The sequence below is a fragment of the Silurus meridionalis genome, chromosome 26, assembly GCF_014805685.1.
Source record: "Silurus meridionalis isolate SWU-2019-XX chromosome 26, ASM1480568v1, whole genome shotgun sequence".
NCBI classification, from domain to species: Eukaryota; Metazoa; Chordata; class Actinopteri; order Siluriformes; family Siluridae; genus Silurus; species Silurus meridionalis.
This window is the reverse complement of record NC_060909.1, coordinates 2,848,792-2,864,070: the sequence shown is the minus strand read 5'-3', so window position 1 is coordinate 2,864,070 and position 15,279 is coordinate 2,848,792. Positions and strand designations below refer to the sequence as shown.

General features: G+C 40.5%; 2 protein-coding genes across 3 annotated transcripts; one reads left to right on the top strand and one right to left on the bottom strand.

Annotated features, from left to right (window-relative positions):
- Positions 1–198: 198 nt before the first annotated feature.
- On the bottom strand, positions 199–10,507 carry vps33b (VPS33B late endosome and lysosome associated). Of its 2 annotated transcripts, none has more exons than XM_046840256.1 (26): positions 10,271–10,507; positions 10,093–10,191; positions 9,930–9,981; positions 9,083–9,205; positions 8,903–8,983; positions 8,532–8,593; positions 8,401–8,450; positions 8,260–8,327; positions 8,109–8,154; positions 7,930–8,024; positions 7,178–7,282; positions 6,999–7,089; positions 6,825–6,902; positions 5,529–5,602; positions 3,995–4,081; positions 3,820–3,910; positions 3,659–3,733; positions 3,492–3,556; positions 3,285–3,339; positions 2,089–2,135; positions 1,852–1,984; positions 1,678–1,751; positions 1,501–1,602; positions 1,312–1,387; positions 661–783; positions 199–566 (listed from the first exon to the last, which is right to left on the bottom strand). In XM_046840256.1, the coding sequence occupies exons 4-26, from the start codon at positions 9,176–9,178 to the stop codon at positions 487–489; spliced, it is 1,854 nt and encodes a 617-aa protein (XP_046696212.1). In that variant the 5' UTR covers positions 9,179–9,205; positions 9,930–9,981; positions 10,093–10,191; positions 10,271–10,507; the 3' UTR covers positions 199–486. The 2 variants fall into 2 exon arrangements, with proteins under 2 accessions (XP_046696212.1, XP_046696213.1); XM_046840257.1 differs by having other exon boundaries at positions 10,280–10,507.
- Positions 10,508–11,017: 510 nt separating this feature from the next.
- On the top strand, positions 11,018–14,558 carry hddc3 (HD domain containing 3). Its single transcript, XM_046840261.1, has 5 exons — positions 11,018–11,176; positions 11,250–11,368; positions 11,438–11,493; positions 13,886–14,126; positions 14,240–14,558. The coding sequence occupies exons 2-5, from the start codon at positions 11,257–11,259 to the stop codon at positions 14,371–14,373; spliced, it is 543 nt and encodes a 180-aa protein (XP_046696217.1). The 5' UTR covers positions 11,018–11,176; positions 11,250–11,256; the 3' UTR covers positions 14,374–14,558.
- Positions 14,559–15,279: the final 721 nt, after the last annotated feature.

The window sequence follows — 15,279 nt, the reverse complement described above, 5'->3', positions numbered from 1 at the left end:
GTAAATGAGATTTTAGTGGGTTGGTTGGCAGTGCAGAATTGCCCCCCTAGGTGTAGATGAGATTTTAGTCGGTTGGTTGGCAGTCCAGAATTGCCCCCTAGGTGTAAATGAGATTTTAGTGGGTTGGTCGGCAGTGCAGAATTGCCCCCCAGGTGTAAAAAAGTTTTTAATGGGTTGGTAAAATAAACATAAACCACATTTAAAAGACAAATACATATTTATTGTCCACGGTGGAACTCTTAGAATCTGGACGCAGCGGAAAACACTGCCACCGTGCCCCTGCACTTTCACAATCATACAAAAAAATTATATGAAACAAACACACATTCAATGAAATAGCATAGTGCTTTTGTTTTCACTCATTGCCTTCATGTCCATTTGTAACTGTAGGTTCTGTTCAGCTCGGTTCAGCTTTGGTCCTACACACACACACACACACACACACACACACACACACACGTGGACACTTATGGACACTCTGGGGATTCAAGTCTGATATTCCAACAGAGCCTCCAGAAGCCTGGCGCTGTTTGTGATCGCTGTTGTCACCACAATAAACCTATAACCTGTAAAATAAAATAAATAATTAAATGATTTCAATGTTAATGCACCCGTGCTGGACTTTCAGTCACAAAAGATTCAGCGTGAAACAATCCTCACCTTTCTCTCTGCCTATGAAGCGCAAGGCTGATATCTCAGAGTAGGAGCATCCTCCCAAAAACATCACGAGAATAATCCTTTGGGAGTCTGTTTTAATTCGTGCTTCAGTCCCACTGGAACCTCCTGGAAATGCAAAAGAAGTGATTTGGACTAGTTTCTAAGATGTTTAATAAAGTCTCTGGTAGTAGAGGAGTGATTTTGTTGAAGTTATAAGTCTCTATAATGCATCAAAATCTATTCATTTTAATTACATTTTCATTTCCCCGCAAGTTTAATTCTGCATATACCTATATGAGGGGTCTGTTTAAAAACACACACACACACACACACACACACACACACACACACACACACACACACACACACACACACACACCACCGCCACCGCACTGATTGATTAATGGACGGAGAACAAACACACTAAACTAAAAAAAAAAAAGGATGCAGACGGAAAAGACAGACGCCAGTGATGCAGACGTGATTTCTCTTCATTATTATAAATTACATTATAACAAGAGATTACATTAGAATCCCCCACCCCTCCGCCCACTGTTTTTACTCGAGCAGATTTACTCAAAACCCTATTCTTTTCAATGCCTTCAAAGTCTTATATCAACCACCATAGTTCGAAAGACTGAAGAATTTCAGGACCTGTGACTGCAAACTCATGGCCGTTTAACATGCGAGTGACTTCCTCGAGTCCCGTCCATCCATCTCTCTCTAATACCTGCAAAATAAAACATATATACTGTATATTATATACACAAACAAACGTTTTAATATATCCAAAATATATATCGAAATATTTTAGAAGAAAGCAATACAAATCTGCTCTCCAACCTGTTCAATGAGTTTGCAGCTCATCGGGACGTAGGCACCACTGAAGATGTAAGCCATGTCCCGTGGGACTCGGAGATCATACTCTTCACCAGTCTTAGGTATCTAAACAGAGATACTGTCTTTAGTGCAGTGTTGCTGAATATACACGGTGTGTGAAGATGCATGGAGTTAACATACAAGCATCAGTTTTTTGCTCAGCGCTCGGAAATTGCTCTTCTTGGCCAGTGAGGAGAACGCATCGGTCAGCTTTCCTGGAAAAATGAAGGAAATGCGTTTAGTGTCTATAAGCTTTTGGGTCTCTATTAAAAACTTGAGATATTGTAGATTTAGTGAACCAGTCCCACGTCTTACCGACGGTCTTGTCATTGACCAGTTTGCCCACTTTGCTTTCCACTGCTGTTAGTGCTTCTCCAGGCTGCTGCTCCACCAGCAGGCCAATCTGCCTCAGGTTCGCAAAGGTCAGTAGGTGCTCTATGCCATAACTCTACATTGTATAGCCAGGATGGACCACAGCAGAGTTAAATCTCAGTTGGAATGGATTCAATACTGCTGCCTTTACATTGCACATCTATTACAGTATGGACTCACCTGGAGGTACTGAGCTTTTAGAGAGCGGTAATCTTTCGGCAGGAGTCCTGTCACAGAACATATAACAACATTCATGTAGTGTCATTTGATACGAAGGAAAGGGATGTACAAAGCAAGCACAATAAAACTAAATGCATAAAAAGAAAAAAAAAGACCAAAACCTGAAATATGGAACAATAAGCATGAACAGACCCATGGATAGACGAATAAGAGACAAAGAGGAACAAATGGTGGGTCTTTATACAAGTTATACAGCAATATGGTTCAGGTGCATGAACGGACACGTGATGCAGTGCCCTAACGTGCGAAATGTGTGATATAAGCCTGACAGAAACAGTGAGAAGTCTGATCTGAGACAGACAGACAGACAGACACCAATAATGCAACAATGTTCCACATTTCTCTCTTTGATTATTCTAGATAGATAGATAGATAGATAGATAGATAGATAGATAGATAGATAGATAGATAGATAGATAGATAGATAGACAGACAGACAGACAGACAGACACCAATAATGCAACAATGTTCCACATTCTCTCTTTGATTATTCTAGATAGATAGATAGATAGATAGATAGATAGATAGATAGATAGATAGATAGATAGATAGACAGATAGACAGACAGACAGACAGACAGACAGACGCCAATAATGCAACAATGTTCCACATTCCTCTCTTTGATTTTTAGATAGATAGATAGATAGATAGATAGATAGATAGACAGACAGACAGACAGACAGACAGACAGACAGACAGACAGACAGACAGACAGACGCCAATAATGCAACAATGTTCCACATTCCTCTCTTTGATTATTCTAGATAGATAGATAGATAGATAGATAGATAGATAGATAGATAGATAGATAGACAGACAGACAGACAGACAGACAGACAGACAGACAGACAGACAGACAGACGCCAATAATGCAACAATGTTCCACATTCCTCTCTTTGATTTTTTAGATAGATAGATAGATAGATAGATAGATAGATAGATAGATAGATAGATAGATAGATAGATAGATAGATAGATAGATAGATAGATAGATAGATAGATGCCAATAATGCAACAATGTTCCACATTCCTCTCTTTGATTTTTTAGATAGATAAAGATCCTTTATAATTGCTTAGATCCTTAAATATAAAAATAAAATGTATAAAAGTTTTGCATCATAACTGATAAGACTCACCATTTTCAGTAAGAGACAGCAGACAAAGGAGTCTCAGACTTTCGATCATTGACACCTAAAGAACAGCGTTTTATAACAGACTGTACAGTGAGAATGAGTTTCTAGCACTGATTTAATTTCCATCAATGCTACCAATATATATTCATTTTATAATCATAAAATGTATTTGAAAACTATTCATATTTGAATTGCTTTGCATTAACACACCTGTCTGTTAATGTGTTCTTCGATGAAGCCGATGCATTCCCGAACCTCAAAATCTTCAAGCAAAGCTAAAGAAGTACGATTTCGATTCAGCATTGTGTTATCCCTTCAGCTATCAGGCAGTAAATAAATAAATTCATAATTACTTTAAATGAGTAAACGGTCCTTACAATGTTCGGTCTTCAGCAGCTCCTGGAAGTCTTGCTTCGTTTTTCTCTTCATGATGGACTCGCTCGCACCAATGTCTAAATATGATGCCATTAGCAAGTCAGAAAAGTCAGAGCTTCGTGTACGAGAGTTCGGGTGATGAATGAAAGGTGATGTAACTCACGCAGACTGAGAAGACGGTGCTCCTGTTTCAGAAGTTTCAGTTCTTCTGAAACGAACGTCTTCATCTGCTTGATATCCATCCCACGCCGTTTCTATCACAAGTACACACAGGACGAAAAAGCCATATAACCGACCGTTTGCTTGTGAATTTGAACGAGACGTGAAGCGAGACTCACGTCATATGCCGTTTGAAGACTTCTGGCTTTTTGACTCAAGAAACCAAATACGTTGGAGAAGTGTTCGTTTCGGATTTCATTGAACACCTGATGAAATAAAACAAAGTCTCACACACACACACTCACACGATCAAGCATAGACTATATAGACAAAAGTTTGTGGACACCTGACCATAAGACTTGTATGCAAGATTCTTTTTGAGCATTGTTTAGTCATAATAGCCTCCACTCTTCTGAGAAGATGTTAGATGTGGAGATTTGTGCTCATTCAGCCATATAGGCTTTACTAAAGTAGGTGAGGTGAGAAGGCCTGGGGTTCAGTTAGTGTTCCAATTCATCACAAAGGTGTTCAAATGGGTTGAGGTCAGAGCTCTGTAGCAGGAGATCTTCCACTCCAACACATGTAAAGCATATCTTCATAAAGCTTGCTTTGTGCACAGGGGCATTGTCATGCTGGAACAGGATTGGGTCTCCTGGTTCAATTTAAAGAGAAAATTTCATGAGCCCATTGATAAAGAACCACATGTGGCTGGAAAACCCAGGTGTCCCAATACTTTTGTCCACATAGTATATATATTTAAAATATCAATATGCAGTTTGTACAGCAGTACAGGTTTCCTGTCCTCTGAAAATAACTCAGCATACAGCAATTATTGTCTAAATACCTGGAAACCAAAGTGAGTACACCCTCAGTGAACATGGAATTTACCAGAGCTGCACAGGTTGTTACTGGGATCCTCTTTCACTCCTCCATAATGACATCACTGATCTGCTGGATGTCAGAGACATGGCGCTTCTCCACCTTCTTGTTGAGGAGCCCCACAGGTGCTCAATAGGGTTCAGGTCTAGAGAAATACTTGGCCACTTCACCTTCAGCTCCAGCTTCCTCAGCAAGGCAGGTGTCATCTTGGCGGTGTGTTTAGGGTCGTTATTATGTTGGAAAACTGCAGTTCGGCCATGTTTCTGAACAGAGAGCATCATGTTCTGCTTTAGATGTTGGAATCCATGTTTCCCTCAATGAACTGCAGCTCCCCAGTACCTGCAGCACTCATGCAGCCCCAGACCATGATGCTACCACCACCATGCTTGACTGTAGGTAAGACACAATGTTCTTGTTATTCCTCACCAGGGTGTCGCCAAACATGCTGGACATCATCTGACCAAACAAGTTTATCTTAATCTCAGGACATGGTTCCAGTAATTCATGCTCTTGAACTGGTTGTCTTCAGTAAACTGTTTGTAAGCTTTCTTGTGAGACAGATTCAGAAGACCTGAACACTGAGGGTGTACTCACTTTTGTTGCCGGTTATTTTGACAATAATTTATGTTGAGTTAATTTTAGAGGACAGTAAATCTGTACAAGCAGTTTCATTTCTATAGTACTGTCCATTGAGAAGATATATATATATATATATATATATATATATATATATATATATATATATATATATATATATATATATATATATATATATATATATATAATATATGAATTAAAAAAATGAATAACAACGTCTCTGCAGAATCTCTCTACCTTATCTTGAGAGTTAAGCATCACTTTGACACTCTTATCAGAGGAGGTGACCTCAGGACCCAACTCCACACAACCTATTGAACAAAGACTCAACATTATTCAACTTCAGAACATTTGCAGTTGCTGATAGATGAAGACTTTCTCGATATTTTTTCGAATGTGTCTGCACTGGTTCAGAACAGCGTGTATTCAAGAGAGATCAGTTCAAGCCTGACACTGCACTGATCTGTGTTTCTTTATAGTGAAATGTTGCGTGGTAGTCTGAGAAAAGGGGTGTGGCCTCATTGCATAGTAGTTTGTATAAAATGGCTGTGGCCACTGTGCCTAATAGTTTGTTTAAAAGAAGTGTAGCAAATGTGCCTTTACAAAGGGGTGTGGCCTTTGTGCCTGGTAGTTTGAATAGAAGGGGTGTGGCCTCTGTACTGGTAGTGTAAGTTAAAAGAGGTGCGGTCTCTATGCTTGGCAATTTGAATAAATAAATACATATGGCATCTGTGCCTGGTAGTTTGCATAAAAGAAAATTGTTTTTTTTTTGTGCTTGGTAATTTAAATTAAATGGGGTGTTGCCCATGGGTCCATTTTGTAAAAAAGGGGAGTGGCCTCATAGCCTGGTAGTATAAATAAAAGAGGAGTGGTCTCTATGCCTAATAATTTTAATAAAAGAGGTGTATAAAATGGGGTGTGCCCTCTGTGCCAGATTTTTGTATAGAAGATGTGTGGCCTCTGGGCCTAGTAGTTTGTATAAAAGTGGGTGTGGCCTCTGTGCCTGGTGGTTTGTATAAAAGGGTGTGTGGTCCCTGTGTCTGGTAGTTTGTATAAAAGGGTGTGTGGCCTCTGTGCCTGGTGGTTTGTAATAAAAGGGTGTGTGGTCTCTGTGTCTGGTAGTTTGTATAAAAGGGCGTGGTCTCTGGTAATTTGTATAAAAGTGGGTGTGGCCTCTGTGTCTGGTGGTTTGTATAAAAGGGTGTGTGGTCTCTGTGTCTGGTAGTTTGTATAAAAGGGTGTGTGGCCTCTGTGCCTGTTGGTTTGTATAAAAGGGTGTGTGGTCCCTGTGTCTGGTAGTTTGTATAAAAGGGTGTGTGGCCTCTGTGCCTGGTAGTTTGTATAAAAGGGTGTGGTCTCTGGTAATTTGTATAAAAGGGTGTGGCCTCTGTGTCTGGTAGTTTGTATAAAAAAAGGTGTGGCCTCTTTTCCCAATAGTCTGACTTAAAGTCTAAATTATTCCACATTGTACTCCAGTTAGATAGCAATACATTAGCCAATAAAGATATAAGCACATATAAATGTTCCCCTCACCACATTTAATCCTGAAAATGTCATCCACCAATCCTTCATAAACCACCTGAGAGCACAGAGGAGTAACAAAGTCCACATCTGTCGACCAAAACACAGAACCCTGCATTAGGAGGCCGATATCACATCACATCAGCAGAACACCATCACACGAATCGTTTAGTTAAATTAACCTACCTCTATCGATAAGGAAAACGTTGCCAATCTCCGGTTGATGCGCTTTCTGCTCTCCGTCCTCCACCTGCTCCCTCCATGACTCATACACCATCTACAGCAAGCCCAAAAATGGCTTTAATGTTCACTCACTAGGCGCAAAAACTGCTTTTCTTTCTATTTGTGTTTCTCTAAGGTCTCACCTTGGCACATCTTCCAATCCCATAGACCTTGGAGAAGGGGCCATACAGCGAATGTAAGAGATGTAGCGCACTTCCTGCCGTCGTCACCCAGCGCTGATCTCCCTCCTGAGGAGTTAACAGCCAGAGTCGTATTAATAATGAGGTCAGATCTTTCAAAATGCACTTTATACATCGTACAGATATACTACATCTACTTATCGAAAGCTCCATATCAACAGTCATATACTTCTTCATTGTTATTCATAACAAAAACATGTAGACACCTGTCCATAAGATTAGTATGCGCTTCTTTTTTCACATTTTCACACTACATTTTGTGGAGATCATTCTAAAACACAAGGGTGGATAAATATAGTCAAATACTGATGAAGGTGAGAAGGTGAGGTGGTCTGGGGTGCAGTCAGCATTCACATTCATTGTGTAATAGGGTTGAAGCTCTATAGCAGGAGATCTTCCATGGTACCCCATGTAAAGCAGATCTTCATGGAGTTTGCTTTGTGCAAAACTTGTCATGCTGGAACAGATTTGGGTCTGTACGACATCAGTACAATCGTGTGCCTCCATGTTTGTGGTTACAGTTTGGGGAAAAACCACATATGGCTAGATAAGTCAGGGGTACCAATACTTTTATCCCTACAGTGTATATATGCATCCCACAGGTTATTTATATTGGAGTAAAAAAAGCACACAATCCATTTCACATCATGGATGAACAGAAAGGGCTTTTCTTTTTTTTTTTTTAAACACAGTACCAGAAAATAATCTCTAAAGAACTCAGGCAACTCCAGACTGATGATGTCATCGTCTAGGGGAAGCAGGTAGAAAGCCCATTCATCAGACGTCACGTCTGCAAAGGTTTCAGAAGAGAGTGTCAGGAATCTTGTGAAATAACCGGTTTGCTGAGGTTTCCATGAAAATATGGAGCACTTACCACCATAGACTCCCTGCTCCTCCAAAACAGCATCACACGCATAGAACTGCAACAAGCGGCAAACAAAAGCTTTCAATGCAACACGTGGATTTTCGCAGCATCGCTTGCACACTGTATAAGAGAACTCAGAAAACACACAGAAAGAGCTCACCTTCTGAGGTGAATAGATAATTTTATATCGTCTGAACCTTCCAGCTGCTTTGTCAGAGTTCACTATATCTGCAAATATAGACATTTTTAGACCTCAGATTGTACAATGTGCAGCATACATGCAGAATTATACACCACCAACCTGCGATCCACTTCACCGTCTGGATTCGAGGACGAATCAGGAAGCAGAGTCTAGTGATGTAGAGTCCATAAAGCTGTTACTTGTTATTACTGTTATATAAAGTTATAATAAAGGACCTGTAGGACACTTACTGATCTGAAACACTGACGATTGGTTTGAGCTCAACTTTATAGAGTTTGTCCACGTCATGTTGCTGAAGAGAAAAAAACAGATTGTATAACAATAACTAAATATCTCTCCATCTCTCTCTCTCTCTCTCTCTCTCTCTCTCTCTCTATCTATATATCCACATAGTGTATGTATAATATACTGAGCAGTTCAGGGTTCAGGGATTTGCCCAGGGCATTTGAACTAATGACCTTCTGAGCAGAAGTCCAACATTTTGACCACTAAGCTACCACTTCCCTATTTCTGAACACAGCCACGTGTGCATTATTAAGCCGTGTCTGATTATTTTACTATGCATATAGATACATGTAAATCCACTGTCCATAACTCCTACCTTAAGTGTGGTAACATTGGCTATTCGGTCAAGCGGGCTCATCAGATCTGCATCAATAAACAAGTCCTTCTTTCCTGGAAGCTGTAAGACATGACGATCACATTATTTCCCACATCATCCAGCACCTGCAGTAACCTGAGAGCTGACGTGTGAATGCACACACAGCCTTGCACCTTATACCTGCTCCAGGAGAAAGATGAGCTGATCTTTAGCCAACCTTTTCAGCAAAGCAAAGTCTGGAGGTTGAGGAGCATCTTTCCTGCCAGTGTGAGCCATGTGAGATCCTGCTGTGATTCAGTTGATCTGATAGACATCACATTATCAGCAATACGATTAGGAAGGTATAATGAAGGAAGACATGTCACTGCTCAAACTGTTCCTAAACAGCATCAGTGCACCACATGAGCTTTTCTAAAACATTCAATCATTCATCCATCCATCTATTAAGCAATTAATGAACTAACCATCTAACGCAGGATTCTGACCTGCAGCTGGAGATCAGTAGGATATTTTTGACATATTTTGTATTTATTTATTTTTGTTTATGTTATTTTTCATTCTGCTAATGCTGGATTAGATTCTGACCCAGCGGGACCTAAGGATCTGATAAACAGCAGGATCGGTGCACCAGATGAGCTTTTCTAGATACTGTTTCATTATTTATTTGTTTGTTTATTTGTACATTAATTAGTTAATTTATTGATTGAGGATGTAATTCTGAAACAGTTGGCTCTGAAGACCACACCAAGACCAAACCTCAAACCAAGCAGCTACACCTGGGCCCCTAAACTAGGCCCTTAACTCCATTGCTGCTCAGATGTATGAATGAGGTGAATGTAAGTCGCTCTAGATAAGGGTATCTGCCAAATGGCATAAATGTAAAATAGATCTGGAGAACAGCATTATCAGTGCATCACATAACTACTACTGTTTATCTATCTATCTATCTATCTATCTATCTATCTATCTATCTATCTATCTATCTATCTATCTATCTATCTGTTTATGTTTTTATCTGTGTATTTACCAGCTAATACAGGATGTGATTGTGAACCAGCTGGACCTGGAGACCTGGAGATCTGGAGATGTAGAGAACAGCAGGATCAGTGCACCACATGAGCTTTTCTATAACGACAAATATTATTTATTTATTTATATTTTAACCAGCTAATACAGGATGTGATTCTGACCCAGCTGGATATGAAGATCTGGAGATCTGGAGAACAGCAGCAGTTAGGTTATATCCTAATCCTGATTACATGACAGCGTTTGAGCAATTTGACGTCGTTCTAAAACAAATGATAACACCAAAATCCATTTTAGGAAAATTTAAAAAGCATTAAAAAAACCATTTCCAAACACACCTACCTTACATACCTCGATTCCTCGTTTGCGGAAGTCATTTAGCAATGACTTGGTTTCTCTACGGACAGATTACACGGATGCACACGAAGGCGTAAGCGCTTCCTCAAACCTTGAAAAGGAAATTAGAATCACCTTAAAATAATAATAAAGGAAAAAATAATAAATGTAGTGAATTGTGCATAGTATAGGAAGAACCCGCTAAAAAAATTTAATATTAAATCTGTGTGCCATTTTTAAAGTCGCGCAGCCTTGACTTGATTGATCTCTCAACTAACCAATCGGCGCGCTGGTAGGTATCGCTTGGCCAATCATAGCGTAGAAGGCGGGATTTGTTATTAAAAAACCGGGCGCGTCAAATGAGCTGTATGAAATAATGACAAGAGGTTTTCTCATTTTAAAGATTCGGCTCTTTTGGCTCGGCTCACTTAGAAGAGCCGGCTCCCGAATGAAACACAGAACCACAACAAAAAAATCTAAACACTTTAGATAGATTTTAGTCTTTAGTTCAGTACTACAAAAGCATCGAAATGTAGAACTATTTAAATTATTTATTATTATTATTGTAAAACATTAAATAATTATTACAACGAGTTCAAGAATAATATTATTAATAAAAAAATTGTGAGGTCTTTGAGTTTAAAGGTTCTGGCATGTTCTTGAAGGTAGTTTCTTCTTCTTTCCTTAAATTAAAAATCTGAAAGCAAAAAATAATATCTTCTCTATGGATTCTAAGCAGAGTTGGCAGAAGATTCGAGTCTCCTTGATGGGAGTCGGCGCTTCTCGTTCGCTACAAAGAATCGGCTCTTAGAGCCGGCTCGTTCGCGAACGACACATCACAGGCAGGTGTTTATTTGAGGATCTCTCAGAGGTTTGCTCACCTGTACTTGCTGTCTTCTTTGGAATAGACAGGTAAGGGGTTACACAAAAGCCTGATTGGGTGGTGTTTAAGTGTTATTACGTAATTGTGTCACGTTTTCTACAGTGCCGCTATGAACTCCGAGGTTTCTCTGCTGCTGGAAACCGTCAACTTCTCTGCGGAGAAGCACCGCAATCAGCGCCGCAAGGATCATGATGCGACCCCGTACATCAACCACCCCATAGGTACCAAACCCCACCATCACCGATCCGTCAAATCTGCCCAAATCTTTACTAAAACACTTTCACTTTCAGGAGTGGCCAGGATCCTGAGTCATGAAGCTGGAATCACAGACATTGAAGTCTTGCAAGTGAGTCTTTAATTTCAGAAACATCAATAATATGGATTTTTATATAAACTGCATTTACACAAATTCTCGAATCGGGTTATCCAGAAGGTGTAAAGATATTTCTCCATAATAGAAACCTTCATGATATTCCCCCTTCCAAGCAAACCAAAGGTTTACGCTTAATACAATTGGTTTCTTTCGATAGCAACAGCTCATACAGGTAATTCCATGGTGGATGTGTCCGATCCAAAAATGCGTGAAGTGATGGTCACAAAGCTGTGAGTGTAGGTAGATCGTCGCAAATCTCTGACACTGGAGACTCCTTTAAAAAATTAAGTCTTCTTCAGATCACCATCTCCAGTCTCTAGTGTGCGCGTGCGCTCTGTTTTGAACTTGTTTTGATTCGCGCTTAGTGGAATCTACTGATCACCAACATACAGTGTAGCATCAGTTCAACAAAACATTTAAAAAGGAAAAAATTATGATCTCCACCTCTCCAGGCTCTTCTCCACCTGCTCCCTACTCTCACCACAAATCACAATATCATACCTAAACATCATAGTCCATGGAGTCTCCTGTCTGACCTCGTCCGTCAACCTGTCCATCACCACTGCAAACAGGAAAGGGCTTAGAGCTGATCCTTGATGCAGTCCAACCTCCACCCTGAACCAGTCTGTCGTTCCTACTGCACACTTCACTGCCGTCACACTGTCCTCATGCATGTCCTGCACCACCCTCACATACTTCTCTGACACTCCTGACTTCCTCATACAATACCACAACTCCTCTCTCCACCCTGTTGTACACTTTCTCTAAATCCACAAACACACAATGCAACTCCTTCTGACCTTCTCTATACTATCAACATTCTCAAAGCAAATAATGCGTCTGTGGTGCTCTTCCTCAGCATGAAACCATACTGCTGCTCACAGATGGTCACCTTATCTCTCAGCCTGGCTTCCACTACTCTTTCCCATAACTTCATTGTGTGACTGATCAACTTAATTCCCCTGTAGTTACTGCAGGTCTGCACATCTCCTTTATTCTTAAAGATCAGTACCAGCACACTCCTTCTCCATTCCTCAGGCATCCTCTCACCTTTCAAAACAACAGGTGGGAACTCCACTGCCATCTCTCCTAAACATCTCCATGCGTCTACTGGTATGTCATCTGGGCCAACTGACTTTCCACTCTTTATCCTCTTAATAGCTGCTCTCACTTCCTCCTTACTAATCCTATCCACTTTCTGCCTCATCATCTCCACACCATCCAACCTTCTCTCTTTCTGATTTTCCTCGTTCATCAGCTTCCCTCCATCTTCTCAACACACTCTCCTCACTAGTCAACACATTTCCATCTCCATCCTTGATTGCTCTAACTTGCAGCACATCCTTCCCAGCTCGGACAAATCCTTTTCTCCTTCCTTAGTGTCCAACTTCTCCTACAGCTCCTCATATGCCTTTTCCTTGGCTTTCGTCACATCCCTCTTTACCTGCTGCCGCATCTCCTTGTACTCCTGTCTACTTTTCTCATCACTCTGTCGATCCCAATTCTGTTTCTCCAACCTCTTTTTCCTTATGCTCTCCTGAAATCGATTTGGTCACAGATACACTTATAAGGACATTTACAAGACTGCAAGACTTTTCAAGAAATGCTGGATATCGTGAGGAACAGTGGGCCAAAACAGTTGTTAGTTTTTTTTTTTTTTTTTTTTTTTATGAACCGTTTATAATATGCCCAGGAAAACCGCAATGCGTTTAATAAATGCACAGGTCAGTTTGTGAGGTTAATATCGAAGCTTCTGTTAGAGATGATGTATGCAGGAGGTGCGGCTGTGGCTACAGTGAAAGGAGACGTGTTGAATTGTGTTTATTGGGTTTCTTGCTTTGGTAATGACGTTCATTCTCACTGAGATTCCTGTCTGTGATGCAGCGCTCTGTTCTACTGCGCTTCTCTATAACATTGATGGTTTCTATAGCCATGCCATTATAATGATGGTATTAAGAGGTGGATTAATTCAGGCCTGTGTACACATACAAACCCCACCAGCCTGTTCAGATATTTTTTAAAAAGCAACTGGTCCATAGTGTACAAAAAATTTGGAGCCCCCCCCTGCCTTATACAACATGAGCGACTGACGAGACTACACGTGGGGATTTCCAGTGTATTTACTGTGCAAAGAAAAGTTGTGCAGAGTCCTTCAGGTGAAAGCACATAATACCAAAATTGGAAAGTTGCTATGGCAACCAGTAGTACAGGCACCTTTGGAGTGACTGTCAGTGATCAAACCTGTGCATGTCTGAACATGGCATTATTCCACAAACTCCATGAGCAGTGAAATGCAAAGATCTTTATTTTGCGTTTATAGATGACGATCAGTTCTATTTATATATTTATTTTTGTCGTAATTCAGGCAGCGTTGCTTCATGACACCGTGGAAGACACGGACACCACTTTGGAAGAATTGGAAGCTGTGTTTGGGGGAAAGGTGGCGAGAATAGTCCAGGAAGTGACCGATGACAAAACGCTACCCAAGCAGGAAAGAAAGATGATGCAGGTGGTACACGCGCCCCACTGCAGCCACCAGGCCAAACTGGTCAAACTGGCCGACAAACTGTACAACCTGCGCGACCTCAATCGCTGCACCCCTACAGGTGCATTCTCTTCTCTTCTGTTCTCTTTTAAATGTTCTCGTGATGATGAACAGAGTCTGTGTGTTTTCACTCGTTCCATTCCAAACTTCGTGCTTCTTGTGTTTTACTGACAGGCTGGACATTTGAACGCGTTCAGGAGTATTTCATGTGGGCGGCGCAGGTAGTGAAAGGACTTCGTGGAACCAACGCTGCGCTCGAGGAAAAGCTGCAACAACTCTTCAGGGAGAGAAACGTGGACATGCGATGATGATCGGGGAGATTTTTAAGATTGTGCAGCTTTTATGTCTTTTTTTTTTTTTTTTTTTATAATTTATGGATCAGACAAGGCATTATAATTCTTTTTTTTTTTTTAATGAGTTAATTAATCATACAAATGTATTGGTTTATTATTGACAATAAAAGTAAATAAATGGATCTCTATTAAGTGACACAGATGATTTGATTTATTTCAGTAGAGTTGCATCTTATTTCAGTGTATGTACATCGCCTATCAGAAGTATGGAGACACCTGGTCTTTTATAGTTTTTGATTTACACGCGCTTGTATGGTATAAAGATTTATTTTGACCAAGCAAATATACAAATGTCCAGATGTTCCACTTTATGTCTATGTACAAATCCTCCCTTGAAGCATGAAGAACAGCTTTACACAGTCTCAACATTCGGACAGTTTGTTTATCCAAAAATATTTTGCTGTGCCTCTTGTAAAACTCGCCAAAGATGTTCCTCACTAGTGGAGATTCCTTTCTTGTGATTTAGTTCATCCCAGAGCAGTTCAACAGGATTTAGGTGCGGTGACTGGGCAGGTCGTTCCATTATAGATATCACTCCAGAAGACTGTTAGCTCTATAAAATAACGCTTACAGAACTCATTGTCTTTTACGGTGAAGTCGTTCCCGATGAGCCCGAATTGCATGGAATTGCATTTTCCGGAATAAATCTCCACCTTCCCTGCTGCAAAACATCCCCAAACCATTGGGCTCCACCTCCATGTGTGACTGTGGGGGTGAGGAAGTCTGATCACATCTTCTCTTCTATTCTACATCTTGCACAAATTCGTCTGTTAAAGCCGAAAATGTCACAATTGGACTCCACAGAACTTTCCTCCAGTCATTCACTGTCCTGTGTTTTTGGCTTTTCTCAAGTTTGATAAA

Coding starts and splice junctions, on each gene's coding strand:
- vps33b (XM_046840256.1), bottom strand. CDS start 9,178: ATGGCTCACACTGGCAGGAAAGATGCTCCTCAACCTCCAGACTTTGCT. Junction 8,025..8,108: donor GGAGCAGGGAGTCTATGGTG/GTAAGTGCTCCA, acceptor AAACCTTTGCAG/ACGTGACGTCTGATGAATGG. Junction 1,603..1,677: donor TGAGCAAAAAACTGATGCTT/GTATGTTAACTC, acceptor ATCTCTGTTTAG/ATACCTAAGACTGGTGAAGA.
- hddc3 (XM_046840261.1), top strand. CDS start 11,257: ATGAACTCCGAGGTTTCTCTGCTGCTGGAAACCGTCAACTTCTCTGCG. Junction 11,369..11,437: donor GTACATCAACCACCCCATAG/GTACCAAACCCC, acceptor TTTCACTTTCAG/GAGTGGCCAGGATCCTGAGT. Junction 11,494..13,885: donor CAGACATTGAAGTCTTGCAA/GTGAGTCTTTAA, acceptor GTCGTAATTCAG/GCAGCGTTGCTTCATGACAC.